Below are 20310 nucleotides of genomic sequence, written 5' to 3'. Positions count from 1 at the left end.
ATGGGATTTTTCAGTCAAACAAATAGAAATCACCAACTACCAGCATTCAGAAGGAAAGTAAAGTATAAAGCGGTAAACCAGGGCTTAAAAATCTATTTCTGCCTATGCTAAAACACCCTTTCATTCCCAGCAAAACTCTACTATAATGCTGTTTTGTTCCTTCAAATGTTGGTACATATATTAAATCAATTAGATGCCTAGGACATATGCGAGGATTGAGGATACAAAAACAAAGGCCAAGTTGGCTGGCTAAACTGGTCCATACTTGGGGCTTTAACAAGCCAGAAACCCAGTGACATTTACACTAGGATCTGCTTGAAGTTTCTAGCCTTTTTGTTTCCAGCCACTATGAAATGTGGCAGAGTTGGGGTGGGGGAATACCCAAACATGTACACACAACCCTCTTCTGCTCTCTCAGTGCAGATCCCTGCAAACAAACCAACCCTTACTCTAAGAGTCCACCTATCCCTCACTGAAAGATAACTCTCTCAGTCTGGATACCTCTCTCAGTCTAGTGGGGTTTAACCAGTTAGATAGGTCCTATCCAATATGTGTCAGCCAGCTGCAGCCAGAATTTTGTTTTCTAGATAATCTGAACTGCATGTAAAATGTTGGCATAATCTCTAGAACCGTGTGTGTGTGTGTGTGTGTGTGTGTGTGTGTGTAAAATCTTCACTGTTGGTAAGAATCTTAGAGAAAGCCAGTTTGATTTTTCTCCCAGTGCAGTTCACTCTAAAGTGGATCATTATTTGTTTGTTTCTTGAGGTAACATTGCTTTACAACACTGTATATGATTTAGGAGAACATTTGTGTTTTCAGTAAGAGACTCCCAGAAGTCTGAATGTAGAGCTGAATGTCCTGTGTACTATAGTAAACTGTTAAACCCTTCTTTCATTAAAGAAAAAGCATTACCGTTGGTATCATAACTCAATGGTTAATAAATAGCTCTGAAGACTAAATTATATTCCACAGAGAAATAAAAGTCATATTTTAAACTGATTTATCAAAAATAGAAAACTGATTTATCTACATATAACTTAATACTGTTTTAGTTATATAATTTCAAGGGAAAAGAAGTGTGCTCTGAAGTAAGGCATTGTAAAACCTATTACTTCTATGTCTACTAATTTGGAATTCAAGAACTTTGTAGTATATATAAAAAGTTACTCAGTTAAATAACTATACAGATTACCTTGAGCATAAACTTCAAGAACTTTTTAAGTATATAGTCAAGTATACAATGGTGCTTCTAATTAAAAATCAGTTTACATTATCTATGAAAACAGTTCAATCAAATTGTCTTCCTTTCCCCTTCAATTCACTTGAGTTGGTGAGATTTCTTAGTAGACAACAAACGTTTATCAGTTTCAAACATTTAAAGTCTTAACCAGAGAATACTGTAAGTAATATACATCTGGACCGTTTCAGTAATGAAACTCTGGCAATCTATGGATAAGGAAGTACTGAATGCACATGGAGAGAGAATTAGAATTTGTAAGATCACTGACATGAATCAGAAAGCGGCACACTTCTCTTCCCTTAAAATTATATAACTAAAACAGTATTAAGTTGGGCCTCCCCGGTGGCGCAGCGGTTGAGCGCTGGGTTGCAAAGCTGCCCACAGCCTCTGTGGCGCAGGTTCGATCCCCGGCTGCTCCCTGGCCACCAGAGGAGGGTCCCACATGGCGCGCAGACCTCTCCTGCCGCCCGCTGCTCTCCTCAGTAGTGTACTTAGGTCCTTCTGCCTGCTCTGCTCCCCGCTCTGGCTCTGGTGAATTCTCTCACCCTCCCGCGTTTCTGACTGTACCCAGTGCATGTATAAATAAATAAATAAATCTTAAAAAAGAAAAAATCTTAGCCATTTAAAAAAAAGCTATACAAATAAAATAAAAAAATAAAAATAAAAATAAAACAGTATTAAGTTATATGTAGATAAATCAATTTTCTATTTTTGATAAATAAGTTTAAAATATGACTTTTATTTCCCTGTGGAATATAATTTAGTCTTCATGATTCACTGACATGAATCAGAAAGTGGCACAGCCAACCAGATTCACTTAGCAACCAATGCCCGGAGTCAATATGCCTTGGATATATAAATGAGATGAATATCCCTCTGATATTTCTTAAATACTATAAGAACCTAATGATCTATTCATCTCATTCTGCAAGTGATCAAATGGATCTTAAATTTCCTAGAAAAGAAAATACAACTCTAACCTAGTATGTCAACTATAAAAAGACGGCTGGACTTAAAAAAAAAAAAAAATTTCCATGGAGGATAAGGAGGATCTCCTCATATTTTTACCATGGAAGGTAAAAATACCAGCAGGTGAAAATAGCTCATAATAGAAAAAAGTCTTCTGAAGACTCTGGGAAGTAAGAAAGAAGTATAAATTCAAGGAGTCTAATTTGGTATTCTTGGTACTTGAGAAACTAAAGTGCATGTTTATGACAATTTGTGGTGAGATTACTTTATAGAGGTTCTGAGGAAAATAAAAGATCAGATTTACTATAATTAACAAGATCCAAATAAAAACTGCTTTTCTGACATAAGCTACAAAGTCATTCCAAATTTATTAATGTGTAAATTACTCTGATGAATATACATACACCAGAAGTAAGCTGTTTTTCCTTCCCACAAACTTTCTTTAGCAACAAAACAGAACAGAGAATTTATGGCCCTAATATCTATTTTACATTTTTAAATGTTTTGTAGCCTTTCATGGAGTACTTATCCAGTCCTAATGCTGAAATCACTAAATGCTGACTTCCTGTGGCAGGCGACTTGGCCAGAGTGGGACAGTGTGCTTTTGTGTTACAAGCCACCCTGGAGACAGTCTAGATGCAAGAGATTGTGAGTCAGATCTGTTGACATTTGTTGTTAAAAGAAATTTGAAAACAAAACCTGACAACCATAAATCTAGAATTCATTTTATTGTATATTAAGTACAAAAATAGTCCAGAGAAAAGTAAGTTTTGTTTCTATTTTTTAGAATATACATAAAAGCCTTATGTAGGAAAAAATAAAGATGCTTCCTCTCACAGTCCCATAAAAATTTTAGTCTACTGATCACGGAAAACTTCAAATGTCGGCCCTTAAAAAAAGAAAAACCCTACTGACTATCTGGCTTTAGCACTGGCATTCCCAACACTCGTATCTCAGATCAATCCCTGGGCTCATATTTTTTTGCTTCCCACCAAAAGCAAACATTTAAGACATTCATTGCTTAGTAAGTAAAGACTTTCTGTAAAGTTCTCTATTTTGGTTAAACAAGTAATATTCCAACTATTTCTGCTAATGTTCAAATGTACATAGAAAACAAAAATTTCCTGAAAACAGTACAAAAAGAAGCACTGCACAGCTTTTAAATCATGATACAGAACTGTCCTGAGACAATGTTTTATTCACATTTTCTCCCTGATAGCAACATTTATTTAGGCTTACACCAGAGAAATATTTACATGTACCTTCTCCAAGTCTTTCTTCCTTAAAACATGCAGAAAGTGGACAATGCATTCCTAATGCAAAGGCTCAAACCATCAGATTACTATTGAAAATCTTCACAACTACTGAGTCAATACATTTATGCTGTTTTTCTGTGTACATCTGTTTCAAAAACTTCTTGTCAAAAGAGGGTATGGAGAAACTGTAATAACTTTTGTAGAAGAAACATGAGAAGCAAGTGGGCTCCAGCTTCCTAACATTTTAACCCACAGATGAAGGAAAAGTCATCTATTTCCCAAGTTGAGCTTCGGAAAACAAGAGTTTTTACAGTCAATTTCCAACCTGACTTTGTAGATACAGTAGTTTTATTTTTATACTAGAAAGACTTCATTTATTAACTTATAACTACATCCTATAGCATCAAGGAAATAAAATGTAGAAGTACCACTGATCATTATATAATCTCCTTCCAAAAACAAAAAAGTATATAGTATGAAAGAAATTATTCTTTTTGTCATCTATATTCTAATTTTTCTACATTAAATGTGTAGTATCTGTGGAGTTGTCAGTTGCTTTTTCTTTTGCATTTTATACTTTTTAAAAATCATACCTCGGAAGAGTGGGGGAGGAAGGGGAACATTTTAAAAACAATAAAAAGTATACCGTTCTGGTGGGCTACTTCAAATATGTTTATTCATTCATTCATTCAACTCAACATACATTTTTGAGTGCAAACTATATGCCATACTGGACAGTCACATGCTCTTGTGGTCTCAAATAAAGGACAGTTTTTAATGAGAAAAATACTTAATACGAGGAAAATGAAAACTAGTACAGGGAGTAGCTGGCATGGGTAGAAATAGCATAAAACTCTTTCTGAGGTATATTTTAGCTGAAAGAAAGAAATTTTCAGCATCTAGGTCAGAAATATTTGCCTGTGTCAAGGTGGGTCTGACTGATTTTAGTAAGCAAGATTTTAACCCCAGGAATAAGGAACTCATTAGCAGTGAGGATGAGTCTGGAGAAAAACAGAAGATTCTAAAATCAATTAGTAAATGGAGAGAAAAGGCACTGACCAACTTAAAATTATATCATTGGGTATAAAATGAAAGCAGGAAATAGCATTTCTAATAAAGTTGTTCATGGTATCAAAGAAAGGGTATGGGGAAAAAAACCTATGCTTCCATTTCCTATTAAAAATGATCATCATTTCATCTGTTGAAGGAGCTGCAGAGAAAGTCAACTATATTTGACCTTATCAAATATTTATAATCCTAATCTCAAAAACAGGACACGTTTTTAAATACAAGACATGATAGTCATATCAAGCCCAAAGTGTGACGAAGATGACGTCTGTCCTCCACCACATCTCCAAGGCCATAAGCTGTAGATTTTCAGAGGTGTTTAATTTCCTGATATGCTGTCTCATACCTATAAGAACAGACTAATTATGCCATTTAACCTTAGCTAGACATCAGGAACTCCAAAACTACTGCTCTCTGTATTGTCTTTTCTATGAATTTATAAAATCCACCACACTGGTCTTTAGTTCACTATCCTTAATGCACCCTTCAAGTGGTACATTTATTCAGTTCAATAAACATATATCACCCAGTGCTTACTATACGCCATGTACTATAGGGTACAAAGACCAATAGGATACAGTTCCTGCCCATAAGGAGCTTACAATCTGATGCTATTTTGGTTCTTAACTTTAGGAAAGTGCATGTAAACACAAAATTTCATACTCCCAAAAGTCCAATCATTCATAGGCTCTCTAGAGAGGCACAATTTCCAGACTAAGAATTTAAGCCAGTGTAAAAAATAAAAAGGAGTCCAGAGCCAGTACACAAATTATGATGAGTTATAATTAGACAAAGATAGAATTTCAGAGCACAGATATACACATATATAAATCACACAGCATCCTCAGCCTATGGCAGGGTAGAGTTGGGGAGACAGTAAAGTGAGGTGTTGGAAAAAATATATGCTGACCTTGAGAATATTTGAAACTAAACTATGCTGTCTGTTAGTCTGGTTAGGTGTCGCTCTTTATATTCCAACCTGCAGCACAGCTGCTGAGACTTCAGTTAGTTTCTAATGTCAGTTAAAAATGCACGTAGAGGAACAACAAACTATGAACATAGGATAAAGAAGCAAGACCAGATTTCATTTTTTAAGGATCAGTCAGCTCATTGATTCCCTAAATAGCAGTGAAGTTGTCTCGTGTGAGAAAAAAAAGAGGAAAGCGCACACACAGGGCACTAAGGGCGATGGGTCTGGTTGTTCTTTTATGTTACCTCTGCATCATATCTGACCGCAGCAGAGAACAATGAAAAGGCATTCTCCACAGTGATCCCTCGCTTGATTATATGCTGACAAAGTTTCTTCAGTCTGTTTTCACAGTAAGACGTGGCCAAATCCAAAAGACCTAAAATTGAAAAGTATGGGAGGTTTAATTAAGATTACAATACTTTTTCACAATTTATAATGATATTTAATTTTAATGAACAGAGTCAAGTAGATCAGACAGAAGTTCCTTAGTGAATAATTCTCTGAATTTTATTAAATTCTTTTTACTCCCTTTCTTCCTTAACTGCCAAATATACTTTTACTATACTCATTTTACACAATGTTTTCTATAGTGCAAAGAAAGCAGAAAAGATGAAATCTTTGTCTCTATTTTGGTTCCAAATGATATGCTAAATTCATTAGCACCTTCTACTTCAGAATTAAAATAAGTCCACAATCATAAATAAACTGTGCTGGTAACTATTAACCATGGTAATGTCACAAAACAGTTTTTAGAGACATTTACTTCATGTCTTTTTTAAAAAGCGATGTAGGGCCTCCCTGGTGGTGCAGCGGTTGAGCGCTGGGTTGCAAAGCTGCCCGCAGCCTCTGCAGCACCGGTTCGATCCTCGGCTGCTCCCCGGCCACCAGAGGAGGGTCCCACATGGCGCGCACACCTCTCCTGCCGCCCGCTGCTCCCCTCAGCAGTGCACTTCGGTCCTTCTGCCTGCTCTGCTCCCCGCTCTGGCTCTGGTGGATTCTCTCACCCTCTCGCGCTTCTGACTGTACCCAGTGCTTGCATAAATAAATAAAAATACATCTTTAAAAAAAAAAAAAGTGATGTAAAAGCCAATAAACCTGAACCTTTTTATATTTCAACACCATTAAGAACATAAGGACATGTGGGTCCGACCATGTGATCTGACCAGCCCCAGTGTGGCCGAGGTACCTATAGCATCTTCGGGCGGCAGGTCAACAGAATCCGTGTAGAGATACTGGAGGAAGGCACGGTACACTGGGTAGGAGAACTGGTCTATTTCTATTACTTCCTTCATGTCTTCATTCCAGTAAGACTGGAACATAGATCGAAAGTGCTCACACCTAAGGCAGAGCAGCAAAAGTAACCTAATTAAGTTGATTAAATCAGATGAACAACTATTTGGCTGTCTTTCATCACCACACTTGCTCTGCGTGCACCGGGATAGGGAGTCTCCAGCCAGCACCCTGAGAACACTCCACGGGCAGGGGCACCGACAGTGCCTTTTACATACACTCACTTTCATTTTTGATGAGACCCTCCTCTTAAATATTAAAAATCAGACTGAGAGCCAAGGTGCACCAGCATGTCAGCAGTACCACTGCTTCCACCTGACTGGCTCCCATACAGATCAAATATTTGTAATCACTTGTTTTTTTTCCCCAAAGATACTGCACAGATATACGTTTTCAACTAAAATTAAAGGAAGTTCAGAAATGAGCACAAATTTTTAACTACACATTCATATCACCAAAATTATTCTTTTTGGACATGCCATAAGCACAGCTTTACAAGTATTTTACATGCGAACTGGGCTATGTTTAAGCTGACTGTGTTGTTCTATTACCACACACGATCATTGAGGATTGGGCTAGGTCAGCATTCCTGACTGAGAGTTTTATCTGGGGAAAATGAATCTTTAAGAGTAAAGGAGAATAGATATACTTTTTGCTGACAAAGTTTTGTATTTTTTGACCATGTAGACAAACTTTTTGATGGAAATAAGCATTTGTAAGATCCTTCATTTAAAAACAGTATAGACAAATACAAAACACAGATATCACATTAAGCCTTTTCAAGAAAACAATGAGTGCACACACAGACACGCAACACTCTTTAATTCTAAATGTACTGATACTATCCACAAAAATATTAAGTTGTGTTATTTCCCTCTACTTCTAAGGCTATTTCTTATCAGTCCCCACTTTGTAAACAAGTAAGATGATTGATGTCTCAAAGCTCATGCATATACCTGATTTTCAAGACAGCTTTATGGACATGAATATATTTCCCATCAATTCGAAATTTCAGGTCAGCAGTTTCTGGGCTATCAAACTCTTTCTTTAGTGACTCTGCAACTGTTATAAAGTCTTCATGCTCTAAAGGCAACAAACACATTATTAATATAGAAAACTCAGGAAACATATTCAAGATTTGAAAGACATCAAAAAAAAGAAAATTGTTAGCATAATTCCATTAGATTCTTTTAAAAAGAATTCATACCAGATTTGAAAAACCAATTTCACAATATTAAAATAGGCATCCTGCATTTGTAAACAACAAAATATATACATTTGGAAAGTAAAAAGCATGTCTTAAATGCTAAGTTAGACATTAAAATGTGTATTTCTTAAAAAAAGAAAAACTTGGGGGCCTCCCCTAGTGGTGCAGCGGTTGAGCACTGGACTGTGAAGCTGCCCGCAGCCTCTGCAGTGCCGTTTCGATCCCTGGCTGCCAGGCGAGGGTCCCACATGGCGCACAGACCTCTCCTGCCACGCCCACTGCTCCCCTCAGCAGTGTACTTCGGTCCTTCTGCCTGTTCTGCTCCCCGCTCTGGCTCTGGTCAATTCTCTCACCCTCCCACGCTTCTGACTGTACCCAGTGCTTGTATAAATAAATAAATAAATCTTTAAAAAAAAAAAGAAAAAGAAAAACTTGGGCCTCCCTGGTGGCACAGGCGGTTGAGCACAGTGAAGCTGTCTGCAGCCTCTGCAGTGCCGGTTTGATCCCCGCCAGCCGCGTAGTAACCCACATGGCGGGGCAGACCTTGCCTGTCTCACCCACTGCTCCCCTCAGCAGTGTCTTCGGTCCGCCTGGCTGTTCTGTTCCCCGTTCTTTCTCTGTGAATCCTCTCACCCTCCCGCACATCTGGCCTGTACCCCGGTTCTTGTATAAATAAAATAAATCTTTAAAAAAAATTATAGGGCGTCCACAATACTATAACAACTAGCTCAATGCTTTGAATGGTTCTCTTCTAGGGATAAGAATTTATCAGTTTTTGATTGAAATACTAAGAACACCTTTGCTCTCCTCTGGGATAGTTTCAAGGTGTTGATAAATTCAACTCAAGGAGTCTCAAAAAATAAACTCACCACTTACTGGTAATGCTAAGTCATGCTCTCACAGAGAAATCCTTTAACCTCTATATATGAAATGAAAACATTCTTCTTAAGCATAAAAATTAGTGTACAAACATGAATCCTTAAAAACAAAGCAAATTTGCTTAGTAACAATGTATATTCAGAGTGAACAAAAATATGCTCCATTGCCTGATAGATAAGGAGAATCACTATTATGATTATATGTAAGTAGAATTGTGTTATAAAGTAAAGGCACTTATAACAAATTCATACAACACTTTCTAGTACTTTATATATATATGGACAAAAGAAGCAGAAGGCTAATCAGAAATTTACAGATTCCAGAGATCCCCATCAGCACTGCATGCAGGGGCTAGGGACATAGGAGCAGGTTGTGACCACTCAGAAAATAAAAAAGGTGCTTTAGTCAGGGAATGAGCTGTGTCTCTCAGTCGCCTGGTGCTGCCAGGACAACTTTTAGAGGAGGGACAGCTGTAAAACCTAGACAGAAACTTAAGAAATGAACTAACTCCCTCTAAGTCTTACTATCAAAACCTCCAAGGAAACATCTTCCTAACCCCTATCACTATACCACAACCCTTGCTCGCCCAACAGGGCTGAGTTCTCATGTCTGTGGAGGAAAAGTGGATAATCTTCCAAAAATCAGGCTTTCTCTGACCCGGTAACCTATTGGCAAATACAAGAAAGGAGATGACTAACATGTTCAGAATGTCCAAGGGCTTAGATTGCTGTCCCACCTATCAAAAACCAACCAAAACAAAACAGCTTACGAGTACCTCGATTCAATATCTAGTCATAAGATATTGAATATCTGTCATAAAGATGAACAACTCTTCTGCATCTTGATTTCTGGCAACAAGTATAATACCTTCTTTTCAGGGAAGAAATATTCTTCAGAAGTGAGAATTTACCACCTGACTTTTTCTTAATACTCAGCTGAGATCATAAACTGGGAGGGGAAAAAAACATTTATTTCTGATTTTTAATTAGGTGTAAGGGAAAGAAGTTATCTAGGAGATATATACAAGAACCATTTTAATCTGAAATTTAATGTTTTTTAAAAGATTTATTTATTTATGCATAGAAGAGCTGGGGTGCAGGTCAGAGATGCAGGGCTTAAGAGGATTCATTAGAGACTGACTGGGGAGCAGTACAGGCAGATGAGCTGAAATCCACTGCTGAGGGGAGCAGCTGGTGAGACAGGAGAGGTCTGCTGCACCATGTAGGTCACCTCTCTGGCCGGGGATTGAACTCGTGCTGCAGTGGCGGCAGATAGCTTCATAGTGCTGTGTCTTATCCCCTTCTGCCACCAGGGAGGCCCCTCAAAGTTAATGTTTAAAATGTCAGGACATTTGTCCTAAGAAGGATGTCTTTTCAGGACTAGGGTTCTAAGATGCATGAACAGGTCCTTTATAAACAGGTCCATGTTAGCCATATATGGTAACCTGAGGGGTGCACAGGCTGCTGAGGTTGTGCACCTACATGTGTGGCATGGCCAAGTCATCCCATCCTATGACCTAATTTGTTTCTAATCAAAATATTCACCGTAAAAAAGGAGTATTATATAATAGTCAAGGAACCTGGGAACATTCAATCTTTGTTGCTTTACACTGAACAGCAGGGTAATGCTTCCTAGGCATACCCGAGTCCCAGAGACATAAAGACTGGTCACCGAGTGATGGGACAGTTCCAGCTGACACACTTGACATGTATTACAAAACTAGCTTTCCATATCAATTGCTGAACAACCCAAGTCTCTTGGTTGTCAAGAGTTACATTAATTCCCAAGCACAGGGCATCCTGACCCACTTATTCCCTCTGAATACAAATGAAAGAATAACTTAGCATACACTGGCAAAAGAGCAGAAATGAATTAAGAAATTTTTTAAAAGATTAAAGTCATCTTTTTAATGGCTACTCGTTTTTAAGACATCTTAACAATTTTGATGATTAATAGACTCTTGAAAATAACAATATTCAAATAAGGGACAGATTACATCATCCAAGATCATCCTGAATTCCACGACCGTTTATAATGACTCTGTTTTGATGTCCTTCTGAGGTATTTGAGATTGGTCAAAATAAAAAGAAAGTGGAATTAACATATCACCTTAAAAACTCTAAGTTCTGGGCCTCCCTGGTGGTGCAAGGGTTAAGCATAGCACTATAAACTATCTGCAGACCTCTCCTGTCTCGCCTGTGCTACTCCCCTCACACACACACACACCCCTCCCCCGAATGTCTGGCCTGAACCCCAGTTCTTGTATGCATAAATAAAAATACTATAAGTTCTTCACTTAAAGTTTATTTTTGGTTTATATGATATTGAATTATGTAATAAATTTAGTATAACAAAAACACTTAGGAACAGGTTACTCAAATATTTGTACATGAATGTTCATAACACTATTCATAATAGTCAAAAGGTAGAAGAAGCCATCCAAATGTCCAACAGATAAATGGATAAACAAAATGTGACATACGCATAAAATGGAATATTGGTCACTTGAAAAAAGGTAAAGTGCATAAAACATGAATGGATCTCAAAATGTAAGAAAATAAATACAAAAGGTTGCATATTGGATGATTCCACTTACAGGAAATACCCACAATAGGCAAATCCACAGAAACAAAAAGCAACTTTGTTGCCAGTGGTTGGGAGGGATGGAGAATGACCACTTAATGAGTACAGAGTTTTCTTTTAAGATGATGGAATGTTTTAGAACTTGATATAAATGTTGGTTGCCTAAATGCCCCAAAACAGATGAGTGGATGAAAAAGGTGTGGTATATATACTTACTCAGTGATGAAAAAAGATAAACTTATGCCATTATGGCACCATGGATGGAGCTAGAAGGGATTATGCTAAGGAAATCAGAAGGAGAAAGATAAATACCAATGGTTCCACTTACATGTGGAATATAGAGAAATCAAATAAAGAGTCAGACAAACTTTAAAACCAACTCTTGAAAACCGGCTGTTGATATTAGGTTTGGCGGGGGAGGGCGAGTGAGAAGGGAGAATATAAGGGCATGTGGGGAGAACACCATGGACACAATGGTGCTTTAGTGAGGGGACGGCCATGGTGACTACACCTGGGGCTCCTATTCTGTCAAAACTAGCAAGGTTGTGAAATAATGGCACTTCAAAAGCAATAAAAATAAATTTAAAAATATTGTACAGCACTGCAATGAACTAAATGTCTGAATTGAACACTTAAAATGGTTACTTTTATATATGTAAATTCACCTCAATTATAGTGAAAGCACTCAAGTAAGTCCATATATGATTTCATTACATATTAATAAACTGTATATATTATGCACATATAGCTTGGGGTAAAGTATAAGCGCTAATGGAAAAGAAAATATTCTAAAACTTAAAATAGCCCACATGGAGCAACATGCAAGAAAATTGGTCAGTGGATAGTAACAATGGGCACTCCGGAGTGGGAACAGCTCTGAGTTTTCTTACCCACAGACAGGAGGCGCCACGAGACGGCGGGGGTGGCAACACAGGCAAACACGTCGTCGGTGCAGGAGAAGTGGGTGAGGTGCGGCAGGATCACCGACTGGCCCCGGCACTGGCCCCACATGTACACGTGCCCACCCTGGGTCTTGGCAGCAGAGGTGTGGGCAGAGTGGCAGGCTGCAATCTCTACTACCCTAAAAAGTTTTAAGAAAATGCATGTTTTTTTTTATAGTTAAGAAAAAGTATGCTAAAATACAATATTTACCTTCTGTTTAAGAGAAGCCCACAGCACACCACACAAGGTAAATGTAAAGTTCATGCTTTGAGCACCTCAAAACACCACCCAAGATCCAGGGATATTAGCTGCCAGTGATGTGGACAAAACCAAAAGACCAGAGCAAGAGTTAAGTGTTTCTTCCTTCCTGGTTGACCTGCTTCTTATCCTAGCCTCATTCTGAGTTAGAATAAATAATGTACAGTGTTGAGGAAAACTTGGAAATGGGGAACTAGAAACCAAAGTAAATGCGGAAAGTGGGCACTGACAGTCCTTGAGAGTAGTAGAGAAATACTGCCTTTGCACACCATTTTCTTACAAATACAACTTATTCTGTCATTCCCTGCCACCAGAGTGGGGCTAGTCGCACTGGTCTAGGGGTCACAACTCAGACCATCCCAATCCAAATGGACATCAAGTCAAGCTGGCTATATTTCTCAGCATGTTTCTTAGGCAAGGGTCCAGAATCTAAAGTAAACACTCTAAAGCTTAGCGCATAAGACCACACAATGTGGCTGAGTGAACACCAAGCATCTATTCCAGTAATACACATTAAATTAAATCAATATTTAAACGGATAATATCCTTCCAAGAGCAGTTTCAAAAGAACTAAAATTGTTTTAGCTGGCTCAAAGGAAACATTTGTACTGCACTTTCAATTTTAAAATGGTGATTAAAAAAAAAATGGTGATAGACCCTATTTTACTTCCCTACTAAATGAGCAATAGGAAGTGTAGGAATTATGCTAAGATGCATCTATGCCTATCAATCACCAGGGGTTATTCTAGAAAATGACCTAAGAATCATATTAACTGCACGTTCATTCTGGCTGGTACTCAAACTCTTTTGTACAAAATGAGAATGTTAATAAACAGAAGAGTTACAAAGCCAAACACCAGAGCTCCAGCACACATGTCCCATGTCCACAAAGCACACACAATCCTGAAACACGGTACAGCCAAGTTACCTTTCTTTCTCCACCATGATTTGTGCTGGGCTTAGCAGGTTATTTTTATTGCCAGTTCCCAGCTGCCCATACGTGTTAGCTCCCCAGGCATAGAGCAAGCCCTCATCTGTTAGTGCGAGAGTGTGTGCATAGCCGCAGACAATCTGCAAGTAAATTTAAATGGTTACCACAAACGGGAAAACAGGAAGGGCAGGGAAAACATCTACTTAAAAGATTACAGCCAGCTTCTGCAGAATGCCAATTCACCAGCAGGTGTGGACTGACATTTTCTGGAACATTGAAAAAGCATTAGAAAAGGCTATACCTGAGACTCCTGGATTTTCTGATCACTTTATTAAAACTAATCAAGACTGCTTTGCCCCACCATGGTGCTCCTCTTTGTCATGGGGATTTAGGGAGGATATAATATTAGGTGTGGAAGATGGAAGCACTGGTATTGTTTAAAAAGATTTACTGAAGAGTAAACCGCCAATTATTTCTCCCAGTCAGAGCAAGGGAAACAGACGGAGACTGGAAGCTAAGAGTCCACCACACGTACCTGGTTCACACACACGCGGTGCAAAGCCGCCACTCTTATAGGGGTCAGCTGATTGCCATTGTTTCCCAAGCCAAGCTGACCATTGCCATTGTAACCCCAGCCATATACCTTAGAGAGAGAAAGGGAGAGAAGGGACTTTTACAAGGGCTAGTTTAAAGGAAAAAATTAAAATGCAGCCCATCTAGATAAATCAAGTACTTTTTCACTTCCAATACCTACACTTTAGCCTATGTGATGGAACCCAAAGATGTCCAACTGCAAGATGTTTTAGGGTGGGGGTGAGAGAATCTGGCATTAGTTCTTACTCCAAAACTTACTAGATGGACAGACGTGGGCAAATAACTAGTTCCTGTTTCATACACAAGGACACTGAGGGTCATTAATAATTATTAAGCACCTGCTAAATATCAAGACATTGTGAACAATATTTGCAACCTTTTTTTGGCGGCCATGTGACAAGGGAGATATGAGAGATATAATTATCAGGAGTAGAGTGGACTTAGCTATAGTAAGAAAACTCAGGAAACATTTCAGAAAGTGGAGATTTGGGGGCCTCCCTGGTGGTGCAAGGAGTTAAGACACAACCTATGAAGCTATCTGCAGCCACTGCAGCACGAGTTCGATCCCCAGCCAGGGAGATACCCATGTGGCGCGGCAGACCTCTTCTGACTTGCCCGCTACTCCCCTTAGCAGTATATTTCAGTCAGTCTGCCTGTTCTGTTCCCCACTCTGTCTCTGGTGAATCCTCTCACCCCCCACACCTCTGGCCAGTACCATAGCTCTTGTATGCGTAACTAAATAAATCTTTAGGAAAAAAAAAAAAGTGGAGATTTGAGCAGGGTGAAGGATGAATTGGGGTAAGCAACAGGCACAGAATGCATTGGAGGCAGGTTTGCTAATATCTGGGGTAGTAACTGGTGGCAGGGGGAAAATCTAGAAGGAAGGTAAGGTCCCTGGGGGATAAAATTAAAAAAAAAAAAAATCACCAGGGGAGGTAGAATGTACTTGTGCATCTCTCACTGAACTATTTCAAAACAGACATTAACATGATTAAGTTTGCATTTTGGAAAGATCAGGCTAGTGACATGAAGGGTGACTGAAGTGTATCAGATGAGAGGCAGGAAGACCATTAGTATATAATTTTATCCTTTGTCAACAAATAGGCGAGTTCTGGTTAGAGGTCATACCAAGGTAATGACAAAACAACAAGAGAGGGGAAAAGTTAAAGAGGGAGACAAGAGAACGTGGTGAAGATCCATTCAATGAGGGGTACTAGGGGAGCAGACAGAGGCAGAGCTGGGCATGAGGCTGGCAGAAGCGTTAACAGTTTAGAATGGCCAGTGTGGGGCATTGGAAAAACGCTGGCCAGGAATAGCCCAAAGGTCCAGCCCAAATGAGAAACACAAGATGTGTAGTGGCCTCATGCCCAATGGCAATGCAGGGCAAAGGGCATCAACTAAGAACCAGAGACACTCTATGGGTGGTGGGGGGCGGGGAGGGGAGGGATTAGGGTCAAAATAAGGGGATTGCAATTGTATGGGGAATATAAAAATAAAATTTATTTAAAAAAAAATAATGGAGAATTGAAGAATACTGGAATAGAGGGTATTAGATGATTATCCCAAGAAATTCTGAACTCATTCAGGATTATATCAGAACTGATTCAGAAAGTTAACTTGGCAAGCATTCAGTAAACTCTAACAGGCTCTAGCACCGCAATGCAAGGCACTAGATCTCTGTGTTCAAAGAAGCATCTTTGTGTAATTAACTTTTATGCACTAAGATATGCAAAGGTTGGAACAGATCCACTTAAATAGAAGTTGCAATCCGAATAATTTCATAGAAATTAGCATGAGCTCTAAAGTGACCTCAGTAGAGGGTAACTGAAAGATGGGTTGTTGTTTTTTAAGTAGCTAGTGAGCAGGACAAAAACTTATGCATTGACAAGTTGTTTCCTCTCCTCTGAGCAAACATTCCAGAAATATAGAGGTAAAGAAACTTCATGCCCATTAGAGTCAGGTCGGCTTATAAACATCATCAGCTAAGTCAGGGCCCTCAGTTGATTTATTTTCTTTGGAAGATCGAAAGGTAGCATCAAATGCTTTAGTCCATTAATTAAATCACATACAAATCTAGAAGCATTAGACTATTTGAATCTTGCCCTCCCCCCAAAAAGAAATTTAAATGCATCAGAATCTTTACTTATAGATAAATATTGGAATTTAAAAACTGATTCTGATGAACAAATACCCTCTGCTGACTGCTCTGTCAGTAAGCAGGGAACTATCAAAACAAAGCACCCATTCTTCCATGCATACCTCATGAAGAAAATTACATTTCATTGAAAGTGGAAGGGAAGGAGAAAGGAGAACACAGAGACAGCTCACCTCACCATTGTCCAGAACAGCCATGGACGACGTCTGACCACAAGCAATGCCAACTACCCTCTTAATATGTAAACAGTTTGTAACTTTTCGAGGAGTTGGTTGATTTGCTGTAGATCCTGATCCCACCTGGCCACAGTTGTTATATCCCCAAGCAAATACCTACACAAGAGAAGGGGAAAGGAAAAAGATCAATAGCAGTGAAAATGCTACCTATAGCACACAAAATAATCATAAAAGAAAAATAAACTCATTTAATGAGCATTTAGAATTGCTAAATGGCTCTACATACTTTATATGTATTAACCTACTTAATCCCCATAGTAATCCTGTAACGTAACACTAGCAAGATATTGTTACTAAACATTCCCACTGCAGGGCCTCCCTGGTGGCGCAGGATTTAAAGAAACAGCACTATCAAGCTATAGGCAGCCACTGCAGCATGAGTTCGATCCCCACTCAGGGAGCTAGCCATGTGGCACAGCAGACCCCTCCTGACTCGCCTGCTGCTCCCCTCAGCAGTGTATTTCAGTAGATCTGCCTGTTCTGCTCCTCGCTGTCTCTGGTGAATCCACTCACCCCCTGCACCTCTGGTCTAAACCCCCATTCTCATATGCACAAATAAATATATCTTTAAAAAAAAAAATCATTCCCGCTTCATATATAGAAATGGAAACACACAGAGGTTAAGTAACTTGTTTGAGGATCCACAGCTACTAAGTAGTAGGAGTGGAATCTGGACCCAAGCAGTGTAGCTATGCTCCTAGCCACTATGCAATACTGCCTCTATAATTATGGCAGATATACATATATAAATACATCTATATATACACACACATATATATTTGAGTGTATGTATATATTTAATCTGGCATCAACAGGAAATGAATTATATGCCATACAGGTATCGGTGATGTGAAAAACCTGTTTAACTCTTTAGGCACAAATACTCTTTTTTATCTCATGGAAATCTTCTGAAGCTATGCAAGGTGTTTTCTTTTCTCACTAATCACCAATATCAGATATTACATAACCTTTTCTGATGACTCAGGACCATCATTATAATTGCCAACTGTAGCTCCACATCATGATGCAGTAGCGCTCACAAGTACTAAAGAGATGCTCATCCCTACAGAAGCGACACCAGGTTGCTAAGGCTATTCTTGGCAATATTTTCTCTGAGCTCTCATTTGTCAGCTTCAAGCAGTTCTCCTCAACTGCATCTCACTTACTTCTGGCCTGTGATATCTCTCTGACCTGAAAACCAAGTATCTAAGGAATAGAGGCACAAACAGATGTCCAAGCTAGCTAAAATCTAGTAACAGTGAAGAAAAACAAACCAAAAATCACCTCAAGTGAATTATCAACTGAGCCTATCAAAAAGGAGTGTGACCAGAAAGAAGAATTAGGGGAGAGGGGGATGTTGGCAGTAAATAACTTCCTCCAACACTGCGATTATTTCTGAGGACCCCTCTTTCACTTGCCTGCAAGAAGCGGTGCTCACATAGCCTGAGTTGTCACTCCACAGTTCTTTCTTTTGTCACTACTTTTTGTCTAAATTCACATGTCTGATGCTGCCCAGGGCAACAACAGTAAAACCCACTGCAATGTCTTAAAATAATACGTGCTACAGGTTCACTTCACAGCTACACAGGAAACAACCTGCAACACTTCCTAAAAGTGGGCTCACGGGAATAGCACCTATAATAATGCAAATATTTACACAATTATCCAAAGTAGCATATGCTTAACGTCAAACTAAACCAGGAATACCTGCTGTACAAACTAGTGAGTTCTATCCAATCATTTTTCTGTTCTTCTCAAATATCCCAAGTTTCCCTGCAATGCACCTGCCTTTTATTTTTAAAATGGAAGTTGTGATTCCACTAGCCAAGGAAAAAAACTAGGAAATTTGGATTCCAGGGCATAAGGCCAATAGGCAAGACCTATTCCAGCACATCACAGCCATACAACTAAGTTTTCTGGCCACTTTATTCATAACCTGTCCTATTTAGTGAAATCACTGTAACACTACTGAAGGGCTTTAAACAGGAAACGATATGACTGAATCTGTGTTTTAGAAATCACGGGAGTACAGAAAAGTAAGATTGAAGAGGTAGGGCAATGAAAAAGCTATGGAATAAATATGGCAAGAGCCCAGCAGGTGACAAAGCTGACCGAAGGTTATGGCGACAAAGAAGGAAAAAATGATACAGGAGATAAAGAAGGTAAAATCAATAGGATGGCAATGTTTTGTTTTGGCTTGATTTTTTTTAAGATTTTTTTATTCATGCATACAAGAACTGGGGTATAGGCCAGATGTGCAGGAGGGTGAGAGGATTCACCAGAGACAGAGGGGGAACAGAACAGGCAGACTGACTGAAATACACTGCTGAGGGGAGACAGGAGAGGTCTGTCTTGCCATGTGGGTTATCTCCGCAGCTGGCTGGGATCAAACCCGCACTGCAGAGGCTGCGGGCAGCTTCACAGAACTGTGCTCAACCACCCGCGCCACCAGGGAGGCCCGGATGGCAATGTTTGAGCTCAGCAATGAACCTGGGTATGAACAAATGGAACAGCACCTACTAGAATGTTGGTAAAATTATTTTCCATGACATAATTACATTTACTGAAAAACAAAACAGACCTTAAGGAAGGGGATTATAAATTTAATAAAGGAAAGAAAACTGTCATACTCTTACAAGTTCGAATATAGTCATTTTATTTTTTAAAGCAAGGCATTTTCATAAGAGCCAAAAAGTATAAACAAGCTAAATATCTAATGGAAGATAAATGGATAAGCAAAATGTGGTATGTTCATAAAACAGAGTATTATTATTCCGCCTTAAAAAGTAAGGAAATTCTGACACATGCTACAACATGGGTGAACCCTGAAGACAGGATCCTCAGTGAAAATCCTGTCACAGGAAGATAGATACTGTATGATTCCACTCAAACGGCAGACCAGAATGGTCAAATTCATAGGGACAAAAAGTAAAATGGTGGTTGCTGAGGGCTGGGGAAGCAAGAAACGGTGACTTCTTGTTAAAGGGGTACACATTTTCAGTTTTGTAAAATAAGAGGCGTTCTATGGGTAGATAGTGGTGGTGGTGATGGCACAACAAAGTGAATGTACTTAACATCACTGAGCTGTATGCTTATAAATAGTTAAGATGTAAATTTTATATAATGTGTATGTTACCACAGTTTAAAAGGAAAGAGTAGAAACAGTGAGCTTACCTCTCCATCAGATGCCAGGGCCATTGAATGATGTGAGCCACAAGCCACTTCAACCACTTGCTTGATCAAGAGATTGGTGCAGACTTGAACGGGAACAGTGCCTTGGTTGGTCGTCCCATTCCCAAGTTGGCTATATCCATTGTGGCCCCACGCGTAAACAACTCCATCTACAGATGGGGTCACACACAACAAATCAGCTCCAAGAAGAAATGGTTACCCCTGTATTTTCTTCCCCAAATTTTGTGCAACTACAATAATTCTCCACCTTAATTTCTTTTATATTGCCCCCCCCTCCCTATAAAGTTACCTCTGATGGAGGAGAAGAAAGGAATGCATAAGAAAAAAGTAGACAGATGCAAAATCATTTAAAAAAAGGATTTGGTTTTAATGCAGAAAGATCAGCTTTATGCTCAGAAGTCTGTTTATATATAGAAAAATAAACCTTCTAAACACTGATTCATCTTAATAGTTTCCATGTAAGTTATCCAGAAAAAGTCAGAAGACACAGGAAAGCTTGACACTAATCTTTACCATCACTTCACTAAATACCAAGTTTCA

General features: G+C 39.0%; 1 protein-coding gene across 7 annotated transcripts in view; it reads right to left on the bottom strand.

Annotated features, from left to right (window-relative positions):
- Positions 1-20310, bottom strand: part of RCBTB1 (RCC1 and BTB domain containing protein 1) — a 71648-nt gene that overhangs the window by 15286 nt on the left and 36052 nt on the right. For 6 of the 7 annotated variants that reach the window (XM_054701288.1, XM_054701287.1, XM_037527290.2 and 3 more), the window contains exons 5-12: positions 19753-19919; positions 16516-16674; positions 14129-14236; positions 13591-13733; positions 12353-12543; positions 7750-7876; positions 6690-6841; positions 5749-5879 (exon numbers count right to left, since the gene is read on the bottom strand). In XM_054701288.1, coding sequence (XP_054557263.1) covers positions 5749-5879; positions 6690-6841; positions 7750-7876; positions 12353-12543; positions 13591-13733; positions 14129-14236; positions 16516-16674; positions 19753-19919 — 1178 coding nt within the window. Of the gene's footprint in view, positions 1-5748; positions 5880-6689; positions 6842-7749; positions 7877-12352; positions 12544-13590; positions 13734-14128; positions 14237-16515; positions 16675-19752; positions 19920-20310 lie in introns of those variants that run through there. The other variant, XM_054701289.1, reaches the window with a different exon arrangement.

This window comes from Talpa occidentalis, unplaced genomic scaffold (assembly GCF_014898055.3).
Source record: "Talpa occidentalis isolate TD23 unplaced genomic scaffold, MPIMG_talOcc4v2.1 talOcc4.5, whole genome shotgun sequence".
Lineage (NCBI taxonomy): Eukaryota > Metazoa > Chordata > Mammalia > Eulipotyphla > Talpidae > Talpa > Talpa occidentalis.
This window is presented reverse-complemented; position numbering and strand designations above follow the sequence as displayed.